The sequence below is a fragment of the Oryx dammah genome, unplaced genomic scaffold (genome assembly GCF_014754425.2).
Source record: "Oryx dammah isolate SB20612 unplaced genomic scaffold, SCBI_Odam_1.1 HiC_scaffold_27, whole genome shotgun sequence".
NCBI lineage: Eukaryota > Metazoa > Chordata > Mammalia > Artiodactyla > Bovidae > Oryx > Oryx dammah.
In genome coordinates, this window is record NW_024070211.1 from 63,126,475 (window position 1) to 63,144,677 (window position 18,203).

Below are 18,203 nucleotides of genomic sequence, written 5' to 3' on the forward strand. Positions count from 1 at the left end.
TCTTTGGGTTGTATTTTGCAGACTCTGGCTCTGTCCGGTCGATTGATCTGCTTGTTTCTGTTACCGATATCACACTATCTTATCCACAGCAGCTTTATAGGTAAGTCTTAAAATCTGGTGGGATGAGTGCTCCAACTTTATCCTCTGTCTTTTAATTGATGCTTTTAGGCCCCTTTCATTTTATGTAATTATTGATATGTTTGGACTCAGTTCTACCATTTTATGTTTTGTTGTCTTTGTTTTGTCTTTCCTGCCTTCCTTTGGGCTATTGGGCCCTTCTGAGGATTTCATTTCAATTTCTTTATGGCGTTTCTGCACACATCACTTTGTATAGTTTGTTTGTTTATCGATTGTACAATACACACGCTGAACTTTGTTTCCTGACGCTCAGTACTTTACCACTTCAAGTGGAATGCTGTTATCTAGCCCCGTAAGTCCCTTAACCACTTCCTTCTTCAAGACACATTTGTCTTACTACATGTGCTGTGTGCTCAGTTCCTCAGTCGTGTCTGACCCTTTGTGATCCTATGGACTGTAGTCCACAGGGCCCCTCTGTCCTTGGAATTTTCCAGGCAAGAATACTGTAGTGGGTTGCCATTTCCTCCTCCAGGGGATCTGCCTGACCCAGGGATCAAACCCATGTCTCCTGAATCTCCTACCTTGCAGGCATATTCTTAACTGCTGAGCCACAGGGGAAGCCCACATACATACTTTGAAAGCCCTCACTGCTTCAGCTGTTAAACACAGTAAATCCACTACATATAAATGAGTTTCATTGAGATCATATTTTTAAGTCCAGTTTGTTTATAAGTCCAACAAAGTTAGCCTAGGTACCCAATGAACACAGTTAGCTGTATAGTACTGTGTTATAATAGGTTTATAATACTTTTTACACAAATAATGCATAAGAAACCAACAAACACACAAAACAAAAACATTTTAATCTTACAGTACAGTACCTTGAAAAGTACAATAGTACAGTATAGTACAGTACCAACAGCTGGCATACAGGGGCTGGCATCAAGTGAACAGGCAAGAAGAGTTACTGACTGGCAGAGGAAGAGAGAGTGGGAGATGGTAAAGAGGAAGAAATGTCAGCAATAGGAGACGGAGGGCAAGATGCAATTTCACTTGTGCTTGATGTGATGGCGCAGCCTCTGGTATATTGCTGGATTTAACTTTATTTACCCTTTAAAACCATGATCCAGTGATGTCTGTGTAGTAGTTCTTTTTTCTCATCATATAACATGGTAGCACTGGATTGCTACAAGCTACATTCGGGTCATCTATCTCAAAACCTGACATTGCCTCCTCACATAAAGAAGACCCCCTTGCCATTTCCTGCACTGTGAATCTCTTTAGTTCTTCAGTTACTTCTTCCTCTTGTCTCTCTTCATCCTTTCTCTGGGCCTCCGGTTCCATCAGGTCTTCATTACTAAGCTCCTTGTGTTGCACAGCAAAGAGTCCAATAAAGTGGTCCTCTTCCAGATCTAGCTTCAGCTACTCACTGAGGATCAGTAAGTTGCTGATGATATCTTTCGATTCCTCATCCACGTCCTCAAATCCATGAAAATTATGAAAAAACTGCAGATATAGGTTCTTCCAAACCCCATTCATTGTAGCAATTGTAAACTCACACCAAGCAAAGTCACTATTTTTTATGGCCTTGTAGATGTTATAGTCTTTCCAAAATTGTTGTAAAGTTGTTCTTGATTCATCACTCACCTTTACAGCTTGACCAAAAGTGTGACATAAACAATATTTTCTGAAAGTTGCTATAACTTCCTGGTCCATACGTTGGGTAAGCAATGTAGTGATACATTACTTTGACTTTACGATGAAGGTCATCCATACATGAGGGGTGGCCCAGAGTACTGTCGAGCAGTAAAAGAATTTTAAATAGGACATCCTTCTCCAAGCTATGTTTTCTCTACCTCCCGGATAAAGTGGTGGAAAAACTAGTCCTGGAAAATGACCTGTGTAACCCAGGCTTTGGGGTCACTCTTCCACACAACAGGAAGCGAGCCCTTGGCTATGTTTTCAAGGACTCTTGGGTTCTCTGAATGATAAACTAAGAGAGGCTTAAGCTTCATATTGCCGGAAGCATTGCCACCATACAACAGAGTTAGTCTATCTTTTGGTGCTTTATAGCCTGATTCCAACTTTCCTACTTACTGATGTAACATTGGTCTGGCATCCTCTTCCAGTACAGTCCCCTCTCACCCACATTCAAAATCTACCCAGATAAATACACAACTTCATCAGTAATTTGTTTCAGGAAATTTCCCAGCAGCTACCGTATCTGCACTCACTGCCTCGACACTGACATTTATGTTGTGAAGTTCGGTTCTAGTCTTGAACCAATGGAACCAATGAATCCAACCATGGCTGGCATTAAGATTTTCACCCTCTGAGTCATTGCCATATCTCTTCTTCAAGTCTTCATAAAGGCTTTTAGCTTTCTTTTGAATCAGTATTAAGCTGAGTGGCACTCAACTCTGATGTTGATCCTGCATCCACACGCTGAGAAGTTTCTCCATCTTCTCCATCACTTTTCTAGGTTTCTTTGATATTATTGCCAACATCATCGGCACAGAAGACTTACACGTCCCATGATCTTGTCCTTGTTCTTTAGACCTGTGCTGACTGTTGAACAATTCATGTCATAAGAATGAGCGACATCTACCACCTTTTCACCTCGCTCCACTCTCTCAATTATTTCCACTTTCGTTTCAGTGGTTATTGCTTGGCGTTTCTGGACATCTTGGGCTTGAAATAAAGATTCTGTACTGCTGTCCTCTATACACTACTGTACACTAAAGTACACAAAAGCACAACCACTTGTAGGATACACGCATATGACAACACACGCCAGATACATGAAATTATCGTCAGTAATTGGACATGCAAAAGCAGGTTTTCATCTTTGAAAGTCTGCAACTTGAAAGTTTGTATGTAGGGGACTTACTGTTTATTTTAAAGAACTCAGGAGGGAAGAATGTCCTACTGTGTTTATCCAGATACCGTTTCTCTTCCTTTTCCCTCCTTCCTGATGCTCCATTTTCTTTTTATATCATTTCCTTTCTACCTTTAGAGCGGACCTGCTGACAATGAATTTCTCTTCTTTTTCCTTCATCTGAGAGTATTACTTTCATCCCCGAAAGATATTTTCATGGATACAGAGTTCTGCATTGACAGTTCTTTTCTTTCAACATTTTAAAAATATTTCACTTACTTCTGGCCTCCATGGTTTCTGATGAGACGTTTCCAATCCCCTCAGACAACTTCCTATTCATCTTCAAAACCTGGATCAGGTCTTATTTCTCATTCAAACTATGCTGATTTTATGGCCCCCTCCCTGCACCATTGGAGAAGGCAATGGCACCCCACTCCAGTACTCTTGCCTGGAAAATCCCATGGATGGAGGAGCCTGGTGGGCTGCAGTCCATGGGGTCACTAAGAGTCGGACACGACTGAGTAACTTCCCTTTCACTTTTCACTTTCATGCATTGGAGAAGGAAATGGCAACCCACTCCAGTGTTCTTGCCTGGAGAATCTCAGGGATGGGGGAGCCTGTTGGGCTGCCGTCTATGGGGTCGCACAGAGTCAGACACGACTGAAGTGACTTAGCAGCTCCCTGCACCATAATACAAGCCCATCACACCTTCCTAAGTGTGATGTCATCACACACATCACTCTACCTGTAGTGATCCAATCACATGTCGGGCTTGCACACTTGTTTTTGCTCATTTTCACCAGCTGAAGAGTGGAAGAGAAAGGAGCAGAGGGAGGAAGGGAGGGAGGAAAAAGGAAGGAAGAAGGGAAGAGAAGAGAAAGAGGAAGATGAAGAGGAAGAAGGAGAAGAATAAAGAGGAGGAGGAGGGGATGAAGGGAAAGAGAAGGAGAAGAGGAAGTAAGAGGAGAGGAGAGGAGAAGAAGGAGGAGATCAAGAAGACAGTGAAGACTGATCACCTTTCAGGAACCTCGGATGACCTCTGAATTCAGAGGATGTTTCTGGACCTCCAAGGAAGAAAGTCAGTTTACAACCATGTAGCGAGTCTTTCACAGCTACCCGGTTGCAGGAGATTCCCAGGTGGCTCAGGAAGCTGTTGATGAGGCCTTATATGTTGCTGCAGGCTTCTCCATGCATCCCTCCATCACTGGACCGTCTTTTTCAGCGGACTTCAGTGCCTGCACTCAGAGGAAATATGCTTCAGTAATAAGTTTTCTGGAACCAAAGCAGGCCAGTGGAGTGCAATTTTGAAGTTGGAAGGGCCCATCAGAGACCCTGAGGTCACAGTCACAAGATAGTCTCATTTCTTTTACTGTGAGACCATGGCCCAAGGCCTTTGGTCTCTGTTCAGCCTCCAGCTGCCAGAGTTCCTCTTCTTTTTCTTCCTTCTTCCCCACCCCAATCTATTTAAAAAGCAAACCCCATTACCTCTTAATGACAACTTCACTATTTCTATAGCTTCATCTCTTTGAAGCCTCATTTAAGATAAATCCTGAATGGGCTACTCACAAGGTCCAGTTTCTATCCATTTGTCAAAGTTTGGTTCACATCTTCCTCTATGAAGCTTTCTAGAGCCACCGGATTTGGAACTAAACTCAGCAGAAATCATCAAAACCACTTATGGCTTCTCATGGGCTGAGTCAGACACAGCTCATCCTTCAAAGAACTCACAGACCACCAGGGCCAGAAAGAAGGGAAGGACTGGAGAGTACATATGGGCTGCTGCTGCTGCTGCTAAGTCACTTCAGTTGTGTCCAACTCTGTGCGACCCCATAGACGGCAGCCCACCAGGCTCCCCCGTCCCTGGGATTCTCCAGGCAAGAACACTGGAGTGGGTTGCCATTTCCTTCTCCAATGCATGAAAGTGAAAAGTGAAAGTGAAGTCGCTTAGCTGTGTCTGACCCTCAGCAACCCCATGGACTGCAGCCTTCCAGGCTCCTCCGTCCAGGGGTTTCCAGGCAAGAGTACTGCAGTGGGGTGCCATTGGCTTCTCCACATATGGGCTATGCCTGTGTTATTAGTGCTGGGGGAGCCAGCTTGCTAGAGGACCACTAAATTAGATGACCAAGATAGTCATGGCACCCTGGACTCACAAGTTTTCCCCGAAATAGGTTTTGTGGACTTAGAACCTTAGAAAAGATCTCTAGGTGCATCGGGCTATTGGCAACTCACAGGATTTCAGTATGCTGCCAGGTACACTGGTAAATGTTTAACGACCAGCTCTCTGGGGTTGAGGGCAGGAAGCCCTGATTAACAGTGTTTGCTGGTTTCCATGGTGTAAATTCTCCCAACACGGCTGGTGTCAAGTGATCACTGTAAATGTTCGGGACATGGATAGTTTTACTGACCAGTGGGATAGTCGTAAATTGCCCCAAAAGTATTTGTGTGAATTGCTCTGAGCCTGCTTTTCAGATTTATATTTTAACAAGCAAAGGGAAGTGAAAAAAAAAAAATCTGAGGCAACTCACTGCAAATTTCATCTGCTTGTGAAATGAGGTTATCAGATTTTTAAAAATTACTTGCAAAACTGGGTTAAAAATATCAAGCCGATATAATAAACCATCTTCACATCATTTTAGTACCAATCATTCTATAACTTTCAGTTTTGAACCTGGCATTTTGGAGAGAGGAAAAAGTGAGGACCTGACTTGATGTCAGTTTGTCGTTGTTCAGTCGCTAAGTTGTGTTCAACTCCTTGCAGCCTCATGGAAGGCAGCACGCCAGGTTCCTCTGTCCATGGGATTCTCCAGGCAAGAATACTGGAGTCGGTTGCCATGCCTTCCTCCAGGGGATCTACCTGACCCAGGGATTGAATACACATCTTCCAATCCTCGGCAGGCAGGTTCTTTACCAATAGTGCCCCTTGGGAAAAGCTTCCATACATTTTCCTTAACCATAAACAAACGTTATTGGTTGGAAAGAAAAGTACATCATAGGATCAGAAGCTGGTTTTGGCACCTCACTGGTTACAGGGCAACAATGAATGACTCCACTCTGCTCCCCTTTTGGATTTAGAGCCAACTGAGATACAGACTCAGGAGAGAGATGGAGGTCCAGTTCAGTCTTATTATTAACATGATCCAGGGTGGTCTGATGTGGTAGGCTGGATAATTGTTCAGATACTGATCTGTGATAATTCTGCAGGAGGCATGCATTCCCGGATTCCATTGATTTGGGGCTCAGTCATGTGACCTGCCTTCTGCTCCTAGCCTAGGTCATAAGAGACCTCTTCTGTGTTCATGTGCCCTTTGGAACTTGTGCCATCGCCATATCCAAGCAATGCTCTGGGCCCAGGGGAGAAGGCCCAGGGGCAAAGCTGAGCTGCCATCTGAGGCACCCGTCTCAGCTGACTCGCAGACTACCAAGCTAAATAATTGCTGGGTGTTTTGTGTTTCAGGACTTCTGTGCTTATCAGACAGTGTTACCATGCTTCTTCAGAAATTGGTACCCGGAATGGGGGGCTGTTCGCACAAGTTCTCAAATATGGAGTATCGGTTTGGTACAGGGCAGTGAGGACACTTAGAGGAGGTTGGAAACATGGCAAGGAAAATAGTGACTTGGATGGTGTGGTGAAGAAACAGTCAGTAAAAGGATTGCCTATGGTCTTCTGGGAGGGAGGAAATGTTCTCGTGAATTTGTGGAATTTGGCAGGCTGGTTTCTAGGCAGAATATTATAAACAGCATCTCCTTTGAGCGGTAAATGATAAGGAACCACAAGTAAAAGATGAGTTCAGAAAGGAAACAGCCAGCGTAAAGCAGAATTTAGAAAATAAAATGATCACTTATCCCTTATCTCTTTGGGCTCTCAAAGATGTTCAAATGAAGCTCTGGTCCACCGCAAAGAGTCTAGGGCAGTGCCTGTGAGACATGGCCTCAGGGCAAAGATGAACTCTGGGGTGTGTCCTTGACCTTATGGTCCTTGAAAGGAATAAGGTGACTCTTGAATAGCCCTTCAGTGACAATGAGGTGCGTAGACTGATGTGGGGTGTCAGTAATCAGTGTAGAGATGCCCATTGATAAAGGAATTATGGGTGTAGCTTTGGTGCACAGAGGAGACTGGAATCAAATATCAAAACCCACCATGTTTGAGGGAGTTGAATGGGCAAATGTACTGTAACCATGGAGTATACTGAGCGTGCTTGACACAAAAAGTACCTCAAGCTCTCAACCCTCTTCAGGAAGGAAGAGGTTGAAGAGTTACTCTGCTCCTCAAGAGGGCACACTTTTCAATGTCCTCTTTAGAAGTGGAAATGTTGATGGAAAAACAAAGAACACCCCAACATGGATGCCGAAGAATAGTAGATAGACTTTCCACCCCAGGGTAAGATCACTGGTGAGGTTTGCCCAGCACGACTTCAGAGGCCGTGGACCAGCGGCTGAGACAGGAGCAGAGCCCGCAGTGATTTTGAGCCTGGGCCACTGTGTGCTGAGCGTGTACATGTGCCTGGGGCACAGAGAAGCTCCGTTTTTCGGTTAGAGCAGATGGAGACCACATGATCCAGACTCTGAGCCTGACGATTGACTGGAGAGGCCTCTGGGTGGTCTTGGCTGAGTCTATTCTACACGTGGGAGGGATCTGAGTGTGTGAGGGCAGACTGGGGATGACTGTACTATTCCTGAGAAATAGTCACTCTATCCCTCTTATTCCTATGGAAGGACACTCCCCATCCCTGAGACGGGTTTGCCACATGACTTGCTTTTGCCAGAATGAGGTGAATGTGATGGTGCCCTGGTTCTGAGCAGAGGCTTGAGAAGGACTCACATTTTTCTGCTTGCTCTCCCATGCTCCTGCCATCGCTACGAGAAGGCAATGCCCAGGCCAGCGTCCTGACCAGGGAGGAAGATGAGGATCACGTGGAGCAGTTCCAAGCTGCCCCTGCCCAGCCGGCTGGATGAGCTGCTCCCAGCTGAGCTGCATAGCCGCAACGGGGATCAGCCAACCGTCAGTGAAGCCAGATTTATGAGTGAAATAGATGCTGTTCCCGGGTGCTAAGGCTTCGTGGGTATGGTCATGCAGCATGATTGTGGCTAAAGTTAAGTGACACAGAGCATGTGGCTGAGTTAAATGGCCTCAGTGGACTTCTTAATGCTGTAGCCCCTCCAGTCTCAGGCAGCACTGAATCCTGGCCTCTCCCTGACCCCAAAGCAGGGCACAGCTGCCTCCAGGGACTCAGCATATGATGTAGAAGAGATGAGAGGCTGAAGATGGTGGGCTTTGGGAGCAGAGGAAAGGGCTCAGCCGGGTGTGCTCTGTTCCTCCTCCCGAGGGTACAATCCGCTAAATTCCTGGGGCGGGGATCGGCTGTAGTCTTTCCACAGTGAGGATACGGTCAGAGATGCAATGGTTCTCTAACACATAGGGAAGACTCTGGGACACCCCCAGAAAGGAAACCTGCTGACTTCCCTTCCACTCAGGGGTTTCCTATACTTGCTATTTTTCTGAGCATCCGTGACATCCCTCAGAACCAGCTTTCAGCTGAGTGTCTTTCAGGCGGCTTCGGGAACTCTCCGAGCTGGGTGCCAAGGTTTCCCTCCTAGAGCAGAAGGCGTTAAGGGGCCTGGGCTGGGATCCCAGAGGCCAGTTTAACTGGCTCTATAGAAGGTGCCATCTACTTCTTTCAACCCCATCCTGGGTTCTCCCCCCCCGCCCAGTTCCAGAATTCATCCCACGCCCCATTGGTTCCCCTTACTGGTCCCCCTGAAACACACGGCTGTAGCTCAATCGCTTCAATGGCAGCTTGCTGGATCGCCAGACCTGGGTAACCCTGTACACCTGCCAGGCCCACTCCCGAGGGCTCAGAGTCCCTGCATGTGGCTGCTCCCCATGGGCTCCTTTGCCCGTGGCCAGCTGCTGGGTATCCAGGGCTTCATCAGCCTGCCTGACTCTGCTTTGGCACCAGAGGACAGGGGGCTGCCTGTCTTCCTCTCCCTGCCTCCCACAACTCAAGTGTGCTCATCCAACTGCCTGGCCAAGAGGGGCTTCTGACATGAGGAGGGCTTGAGACCATCGCTGCATCTCACAGTCAGCAAACCAACTTAGATGTTCCAACCACCTGGCTGGAAGAACAGCAAGATATTCCCTCTACAACGTCAAATCCTGCTCACCCCCTTCTCTCCCCCACCCTGAGACAACAGACAAACAGCCAGTAAATGCCCCAGCGTTAAACATTTCCTGGTGAAGGTGGAACAGTCAATTTTGATGCTGCTGAGAAAAAAAATACAGCCTCATTTCTGTTCAAATGCACTGAATTTACTGCCCAGGTTTTCATTAACTAATGTCAAGGAAGAAGCAGATAGACCAAATAAATTATGAAAAAATTACTTTTTTTTAATGTACAAAAAACGACTTATTTACAAGTTGAGTATGTCATCTCAATTCATAGCATGTAGAAAAAGCTAAAAATGTTTTGGAGATATAAATCTGACCAGATGATGCACCTACAGTATTTTCAGGGATGCCGTCTTCTGTACAGATTATATACAAACAGGGAATGGCCAGTGAAATCCTAGCCCAGGGAAAGAACATGCACCACGCAGAGCACAGACCCTTGGAGGGGTCTCAGGGCTGTCATTTGAACTTGACCTTGTCTTTGAACCCTGACAAAGCACTTGCTGTTCTGGGGTGTAGAGGCCCGGGCGAGGTTTTGGCCACGTTCTGGTTGAAGCCAGGCTCATAGTCAGTGTCAAGTTCATAGTGATGCAGGTGGATTCAGCACGGTTGCCAGAAATCCAACATGAGAAAGGTGTGGGGTGTTTGTGAACGTGTGCGGTGGGGAGGAGGCATCCATTCACCCTCCCATAGGTTCGGGAACAATGTCTTCTGACGCCAGTTCCAAATTCCATTTCCAGGTGGGGCTTGGTCAACTCTGAACAGGAAAATTCAGAGATGGTCCCTCAAGAGTCCCAAGAATCAACCCTTTCACCACCCCACCCCTGCCCAAAAGGCCATGCATATCATTACTGTCTGTGAAATGAACAGGTGGGCAGAGGGAAGGGAGACCAGAAGATACCAGGACTGCACGTTGTAGCCTGGGGTCAGTCAGGGGGCTGCTGGTGAGTGGACAGCATGGCCTGGAGGGATGTGGGCAGAGGCTGCCATCAAGCCCCACAGTTTTCCACCATAAGGTGGGTGGACAGTGCATTGGAGAAACAGGGTTGGGTAAACATGTGACTTCCTCTTCCTACCGGGAAACCTCCAGGGCGGCCTGAGGCTGGGCCCCCAGTGTGCTCTCTTTACCCAGGCCCCCCGCATCACACATTTCAGCTCACCTTGGTCCATCCCTAACCCCCAGCAGCTCCAGCAGCCCCGAGGTATTTAGAAATGTGTTCTTTCCAGGAAGGGCTACATTCTACATGCATAAACATTGTAAACATGGTCTGGAGAGGCCTGGGCAGCTTCTGGGCTTGCCCTGAGTATCACACTGTTTTCTGTCCTTTTTGGGGCAATGTTTTCATACTTTATTCATCCATATATACTTGGACAGTCAGCCAGCCACAGACTTGGCTTTGCAGGGTAGAGACACCAGCTCTACCAAACACATAATAAGGATGTGCTTCCAAACCATCCAGGTAAAAAAAATAAATTTCCCCCTCCACAGCAAGGGACGTCAGAGGCTTCAACAATTAACCTTCACAGAAGAATTCCCATGGGCCAGGAATTCCTTTACCTTGCAGGCATCGGAGCAAGAAACTTATCTTCCTGGATTAGAATATCTGGTATGGCTTTTGGATGATCCAAACCCAAATATGGTTCCTCTCACCTCTTTCCATGTGTGCTTGGAGTGCCCTGGGCCAATGTTATCCCTCGTTACCAAATGACAGAGGAGACAAAGCCAGAACAGAACAGTCCCATAAACACCAGAGGCTGTGAAGCACTGTGTAAACGAGTTCTGTATCCCTGCCTTGCCTTTTCCGTGGAGACTTTTAAGAGTTCCAAAAGATTATCTAAAGGAAGACCAGACGGGATGCACATAAACCTGCCCTTAAAGCATCTGTGGCTGAAGCAGCCACTGGCCAAACGCCCTCAGACCTATTTAATACTTTTTGGGGAAAAAGGTAAAACACAAAAGCACCATGCCCTGGGAAGCGATGGTCCCTCCAAGTCTGCTCAGTGCCAGGGGCCGGGGCCTTAGGTCATCATGTTCAAGAACTTGCTCTCCTCAGCCAGGCTGGTGAGCATGGAGCTCATGTCCCCCACAGCCATGTTGCTGATACCGGCGGGGATGGAGGGCAGAGTCAGGGAGCCGCGCGGGGTGGTGAGGCGGGAGGAGCTCTGGGAGAGGCCGTGGAGGAGGCTGGGGCTCAGGGCGCCAGAAAGCAAGCTGGAGTGATCGCTGTCATCCATGATGGCATCAAAATCAATCTGGGGTGCCTCAAGTAGCTGGGAGTCCACAGTGCTGGACACCTGGTTGACCCCTGGCGAGGGCAAGGCCTGGGGCTGTGCTGGCTGGGGCCGCAGGGCTTGGCAGCCGGCCTGGTTCTCAGGGCCTCCGCTCTGCTCGTACATGTGGATGTGGCCATAGTAGTAGAGCATGCTGTGGTCCTGGGTCCCGCCTGTGTCCTGCGGGGGTGGCTGGGGGGGTAGGGACAACATGCTGCCCATTGTTCCCTTGGCTATAGGCTCTGCCATCTCCTGGTTGGCTGACATAGCAGCCATGGCATGGCCAGTCGCCCTGGCATAGGCCAGCTGCTGCCCAGCACGTACCCCGCGGTGGCGGCCGGCAGGGCCAGGCTCTGGGGGTGGCCGGGGTTGCATTAGGCCAAAGCTAGATCCGGCTGCCCCCATCGTGCCCTGCTGGGGCTCCATGAAACTAGGTTGGTGGGAAGGCACCAGGTTGGGGCCTTGGTGGTAGCCCTCCTGGCTCATGGTGGTCACAAGGTGATGACTCTGCTGTGGGTAGTTCTGGGCTGGGTGAGGTGGTGGCATCCCAGCCAGGCTGGAATTGGGCATGCCGAGCTCCCTGTGGCTGTTGCCCATCATGGTGTGGTCAGGCGCAACTTCCATTTGCTGGGGGAGCCCCAGGTGGCCTGGCTTGGTTGCCATGTTGCTGCAAGAGGAGGGGAATTGGTTCAGGGTCCCACCCATGGTGCTCAGCTGGGGGTGGGCTTGGCTGTAGCCGGGGTGGGGGTTCACTGCAGCAGTCATGTTGGGACACTGGCTGCCAGCCCCTGGCTGCCGCAGCTGCTGTGTATAATTTCCCCTGGGTGTGGACGGGGCTCCACTGTAGGGCTGTAGGTGTGGCTGTGAGTTGTCTAGGCCGCCGGGGCTCGACTGCAGGCCCTGCGGATTGTATCCTGGGTACTGGCTGAAGGCTGGCTTCTGCGGTACCACAGCTAGGTTGCCCTGTGGGAAGGGCAGAGGCTTCACTTGGCTGGCCAGTGCATCCACAGTGCCTGAGCTCACTTCGTTCCACTGCACAGGCATGCTGTTCTTGTTCAGGCTGGAGGGGGCCCCGTAGCCCAGTGGGCAGCCTCCCAGCACCGGGGCGGAGGGGCCCACATTTGAGTCTGCAGCTGCTATGGTACGTTGGCCGTGCAGCCCGGGGCTGGGCAGTTTAGGGTTCTCAGAGAAGCAGGTGCTTTCCGGGAGGTACACCGGTGGGGTACTCTCCTCCAGGGTGCCACTGGTACGTGCCTTGATGTACTGCACCACGTCATCGGGGAGCACGAGGTCGTCCTCTGGCAGTCCGAGGCTGACCTCTGGGCCTGTGCCGTCTGCCCCCGCGGCCAAAGCTTCCATCACCACATTCTCGCTGATGCTGGGAGGCCGGGGCGAGTAGCCGCTACGGGCCAGGCTGCCTTCAGCGCTCGCATGGCTTTGCAGGCGGAGGCCTCTGCCCTGGCCGCAGGGTGGCGGTAGCGTGCCTGGGGTCATGTCGAGGGCGCTGTGGAAGCGCTGCACCCGCGGGGCCGCCAGGGCATCAGGCCGCCTCCCGGGATCGCTGGCCCGCCGCGCCCCGCCGCCTGGTGCCTCGTGGGGGAAAGCAGGCAACGGCCCCATGGGCTCGTAGTGTGGCCCGTCGCTGCCCCGCCGAGGCCCGATCGGGCGCAGGCAGGCAGCGGGCAGCGTGCGCTCGGGAGTATCCAGCAGCGCCAGCCGGGTCCGCAGGCTCGTGCGCTCCAAGCCCGGCAGTGGGGTTGGGGGAGGTCCACCTGTGGCTGCCGCGTACTTGGCCCGCAGGCTGTACTGCTGGGCGGGCGTGAGCTGGAGAAGCCCCGGGCCGCCGCCGCACTGACTGGCCTCACTCGAGCGCCGCGATGCGTCGGTGGAGATGGGGTCGTAGGAATCGGCAGAGCTGGCAGGGTGCGCGCGGCTGGCGCCCAGCGGCGACGCCTCGCTGGAGCGGCGACTAGAGAAGTAGGGGGAGATGCCAGAGGAGCGGCGGCTCACGGTGTAGGCGGAGCTGACTGTGCTGGTGGAGCTGTCCCGGCGCTCCTGCAGGTGGCTCAGCACCGTCACCTCGCCGGGGAGCAGCTCAGACAGCCGCGGGCTGGGCAGCAGCCCCGCGGGCCCGCTGCCCCCGCCGCTGCTGAAGTTTTCCAGCACGGAGCCTGTGGGAGAGGGATCAGCGTTGGGAATGGGGGACAAAAGGCGAGGCTTTCACTGCCTGGAGGGTGCTGAGCCTGCCGGGCCTAGAGCCCTGGAATAGGGTCTGGCACCCAGTCAATGATTTCTCAACAAAAGGAAGAAAGAGACAATTGGGAGCAAATGGTGGCACTTACTGCCAGGACACAAGCAGAAGTTAGGAGGCTTGATCCCAATCTACTGCTGCTCTCATTCTGCTCCATTCTCAGTCTCCAGCTGGGGATGGCTTGTGTCGCTGGGGAACACTGGGTTACTGAAAAGAGCCCAGGAGGGCCCTGGACACAGCCTCCCTGCACCCTCTTCATCCATGGATGTGTGTTGCCAGCTGGGCTCCCCTGGGGCTGTGTTTACCCAGAAGGCTGTTTATAGAGAGCGTCCTGGGACCCAGGGGCATGGGAGGGCAGAGAGGCTGCAGAGTGGGCCGGGAGAAGACAGCTGCAACACTGGACCCCCAACAGCTGTGGCTCATCTCACGGAGAGCTCTGGGCCTTGAGCGGCCTCTACATCCCTGATCTGTTCCTGGATGTGGGCCACTCTGGGAAGGGGTGGCCTTGGGTGAGGCAGCTGTCACACCCCAGGCAACCTCTGGAGGAGGCTGGGAATTGAAGGCCATCTGCTGGCAGTTCCTCCAACAGCTGGGGCAGCAACCCTCCCTTCAAGGAAGAGCCTCTCAGTGTTACCCCTCTATAACCCGGTCCTACCACATGGGCCATCAGTCCCTGGGGGACAGCCTAGAGGCTCAGCAAGCCAGGGTGCCTGTGCCTAGCTCACTGCTCGGCAGAGTCGACACTCAGGAAATGCTCAGTGAGGACATCTTCCATCTCAAAGCCTGGTTAACACTTCCCGAGGCTGAGGACAGGGCTGTCTCCTACAGCAAGTCCTCCCAGCTCTTCCCCAGCTGCCCTGCTTTCTCTCACTACCCTGAGCTCTGTCCTTGGTGCTACTTGGCTCATCCTGCATATGGTGGCATGGCTTTTCACCACAGGGACTGGAATATCTCACTGTCCTGCCAAGGGTCTTTGCTATGGTATCTATGGCAGGTGCCTGATAGACAAGTGAATGGATCATGAGGAACAGGATGATGGGAGCTGAGTTAGCCTGTTTTGAGGAGTTATGGGATGCAGCACAGTGCAGTTGGAAGAGCATGGGCTTTGAAGTCACTCATGCCTGGGCTAAGTCTCAGCTCTGTCAATAATCTAGGCAAAGCACTTTCACCTCTCTGAACCTCAATTTCCAAAATTGTGCAATGGGCTCATAAGATCTATCTTCTCCAAAGCACATGGTGTTTGGTGGGTGTGAATCACATTGTGCTGCCCTGGGTTCCCTCCCACCCCACCAGCACATCTGGGGCCTCCACTTACCACTTCCCGGGAGGGGAGGCAGCTTGGAGGTCCGGGTGTGAGGAGCTGGCCCGGCCCATGAGCAGGAATCCTTCAGTGACTTGAGTTTCTCCTTCTTGAGCTGCTCGAACCGGTGCATAGCGGTCATGTGTTTGCGCAGCTGTAGGCCACCAGCAGAGGGGGCGGCCAGGGCGGAGGTGTCAGCCCCTGGCGGTGGGTCCTCCAGAGCTGTCAGGTCTGCCAGGCTCCCGGGCCCTGTCCCCGGCATCTCCACGCCGCTGTCATTGTTGGGGGCACTGCCCAGGGGAGAGGGCTCGCTGCTGCAGGAAGACTGGGCTCCGGGGCTGGACTGACACAGCTGCAGGGGGCATGATAAGAAGGCACAGACTCAGAGGGTGCGAGAAGCCATGGGCCCTGCCACCCAACACAGCACTCTTGCACACCTGGGGAGGTGGGGGTGGGGGTCGAGAAGGAAGCCGCTGCATGGAGGAGCTTTCAAAGCATTACTTCTCTGAACCTCGGCTTCCCCAACTATAAGCTGGACCTGAGCTGCCCCCTGGAGAGAGTCAATAGGTAGATGGAGACAACCCAGCAAGTAGAAGGCACCAGGTAATCATCAGGCACCCACCAACAGCCCCTCTCCCCACACACAGCCTCCCTGCTGTGCTCCTAAGCTCTTCTAGCCAGTGTCTGGGCTGGAGCTCTGCTTGAAGAGCTTTCAGTGTGTGAACACTTGGCAGCTGAGCCCCACAGAGGCTGCTGCAGCCATGTGAAATTAATACAAAAAGAGGAGACTTAAGCATCCTGCCAGCAGTGATGGGCTGCTTGAGGAGGCAAGGAAGAGTGAAGGCCTGGTGACCTGCTGCCTGCCCAAAAGGCTGGAGATGGGTTGTTAGAAAGGGTTTGACTGCAGAGGTTATAGCTGCTGGATGCAGCCCTTGCCCTCGCCCTCCCCAAACCAGCACTCCCTCTGAGTCAAGGCAAAGTGGGATGAGAGTTCATGGCACACATGTATGGTGCGGAACTTCACAGAACGTGGGCAACCTTCACTGTGACCTGGGATCTGAGCCCAAATAAGGCTCACCTGGAATGAAGCATCTCTGGCTCACCCCTGGCCTGAAGGTCCCACATTCCAGGCCTTTCCAGGGAAGCTGCAGTGCTTTTACTTGCCCATGGCACTGCCTACCTTCCTCACCTCAGGACTCAAGACCTTCTGGAGGTCTGTCCTTCCCTCCTCTGCAGCCTGGATTTGCACCTCCACTCTGCCCTGATCCTCATGCAGGCTTGGAACCCATGGCTTCCTCCTGTGACTGCACACTTGCCCCCTGCTGCCAGCTATAACCTGTTCCGACAGCCCCACTTGCAGCACCTGCTGTCGACCTAACCAAACCTGCCTTCCCAGGCCCTTGAGGAGCCTGGACAAGCACCCCAGCCGCCCTTACTCATGCCAGCCCTCCCCCAGCCCCACCCAGCTCCTCTGCTCACCTCAGTACCGTCTATCCTTAGGGGAGGTACAGTCAGGAGAAAGAGGTGGAGACAAAGAACAGATGGTTAGAACAAAAGGGGTGCAGGCCAGAAGGGCAAGGACGCAGAGACAGGACAGAGGGTGGGGGGCAGCTGCGGCGCCTGCAAGCCGGTGGGAAAGGCAGCCACCGGAAACCATCGGCACCCTGCAGACTGGCCGGGTCGGGGAAGACATCCTGTTCCCCACGGTCGGCCCAGCACAATGGGACCCACTGGGCTCGGCAGGTTCGGTGGGGGCCAGAGGTGGTGAAGGGAGAGATACTGAGCTGTAGAGAGGAGGGACTTCCTTCTCCTCCTGGAGACGGTGCCCCCCGGCAGATGGCATTGCTCTCCTGCCGCTGGGCGTGGCCTCCTGGGGGTGGGGCGTGGACGGGGCCCCTGCTGCCCAGTTGGCTTACCCCAGAGCGCTCTGTCTTGATGGCCTTGACGTGCAGGCCGTCCTCCGCGGCCTGGCTAGTGCTGCTGGCCTCGGTGTTGTCCTCGGAGGCCCGGCCGGGCTCGGCGCTGGCCTCGCTGTCCCCATTCTCCCGGAGGAGGGGGGCGCGGAGGTGCACATCGTTGCGCTGCTTCTTGGTGACGTGAGCGTCTGGGCCGTGGACCGTCTTCACGTGCTTCCGGAGCGAGCTGGGGTCCGTGTACCGCTTGGTGCAGCCTGGAATCTTGCAGATGTATGGTTTCTGGGAAGAGAAGAGGCGTCACGCGTGGGGCAGGAAGGCAGGCTCCGCAGGGGAGCACAGCCGCACCCCTGGATGGAGCCTCGCCCCACCGGCCTCGCCTGCCACGTTTTCTTGCAGGTAAGCATGTGGTTAATGAGACCCTCAACCCCAACCCCCTAAACTGGAGACACGGATCAGAGCCTGTGGAGGGATGGGACACACAGTGCCTGGTGTGATCGGCATAGGGATCAGCATGTTGGGATTTTTAGTATCAGTGAGTATATTACCTCCTTGTATGTCAGTGAGACAACACTGAACACCCTGCTCTCTCATGAGGAAAGACAGGTTCAGAGAGGCAAAGACACTGGCTCCAAATCACCCAGGAGCAGGATGAAAACCTAGGGTTTACACACACACACACACACACACACACACACACACGTGCACGACATCCACATATAAATAGACTTTTGTCTGCATGTATACACACAGACATGTACACACGTGTATGCACACACATCCACCTAAACACACACACTTGAACATGTATATAAACACCCACATGTGTACACATAGTTACAAATACATATCCATACCTCCTCCCCACATAATACATACAACCACATCCACACAGGCGCATACATACTTGCAAACACACATACCTTTCCAAGGCTATCTCTTGTCTTAGACACTCTGAGTTGATACCTTTGGGAATTCCTCTGACTTCTTATCAAAGCAAGTCTCTTTGGGGTTCAAAATGTCCCTAAACTTTTAGAGACATCCTTTCCTGAGTCCACCTGAGTGATGGTGGTTGACCCTAGGAAAGACTGGGAGGCAGGTACAGCCCACACCACGGGCTCCCTCAGCTCTGCCCGGGGCTCTGGCTACCTGGGGAGACAGAGCCTCTCTGTGCCCCACTGAGGGCAGGTTGACACCCATGGCAGGCCAGGCAGCAATAGTAGCTGGCGTGTGTCATCAGCTGCTGTCAGACTGTGGGGACAGGGGTTGCGGCTGTGTGCTGAGCTCCAACAGCGGGGGTGGCAGGGAGTGACACCTGGCTGCCAAATGGCCTATAGGTGTCAAGA

At 52.1% G+C, this 18,203-nt stretch overlaps 1 protein-coding gene across 1 annotated transcript in view; it reads right to left on the reverse strand.

Annotated features, from left to right (window-relative positions):
• Positions 1-9,316: 9,316 nt before the first annotated feature.
• GLI2 (GLI family zinc finger 2) overlaps positions 9,317-18,203 on the reverse strand; it is a 38,334-nt gene continuing 29,447 nt past the window's right edge. The window contains exons 9-11 of the mRNA XM_040228945.1: positions 16,861-17,139; positions 14,960-15,296; positions 9,317-13,564 (exon numbers count right to left, since the gene is read on the reverse strand). Coding sequence (XP_040084879.1) covers positions 11,142-13,564; positions 14,960-15,296; positions 16,861-17,139 — 3,039 coding nt within the window. The 3' untranslated portion in view covers positions 9,317-11,141. The remainder of the gene's footprint in view (positions 13,565-14,959; positions 15,297-16,860; positions 17,140-18,203) is intronic.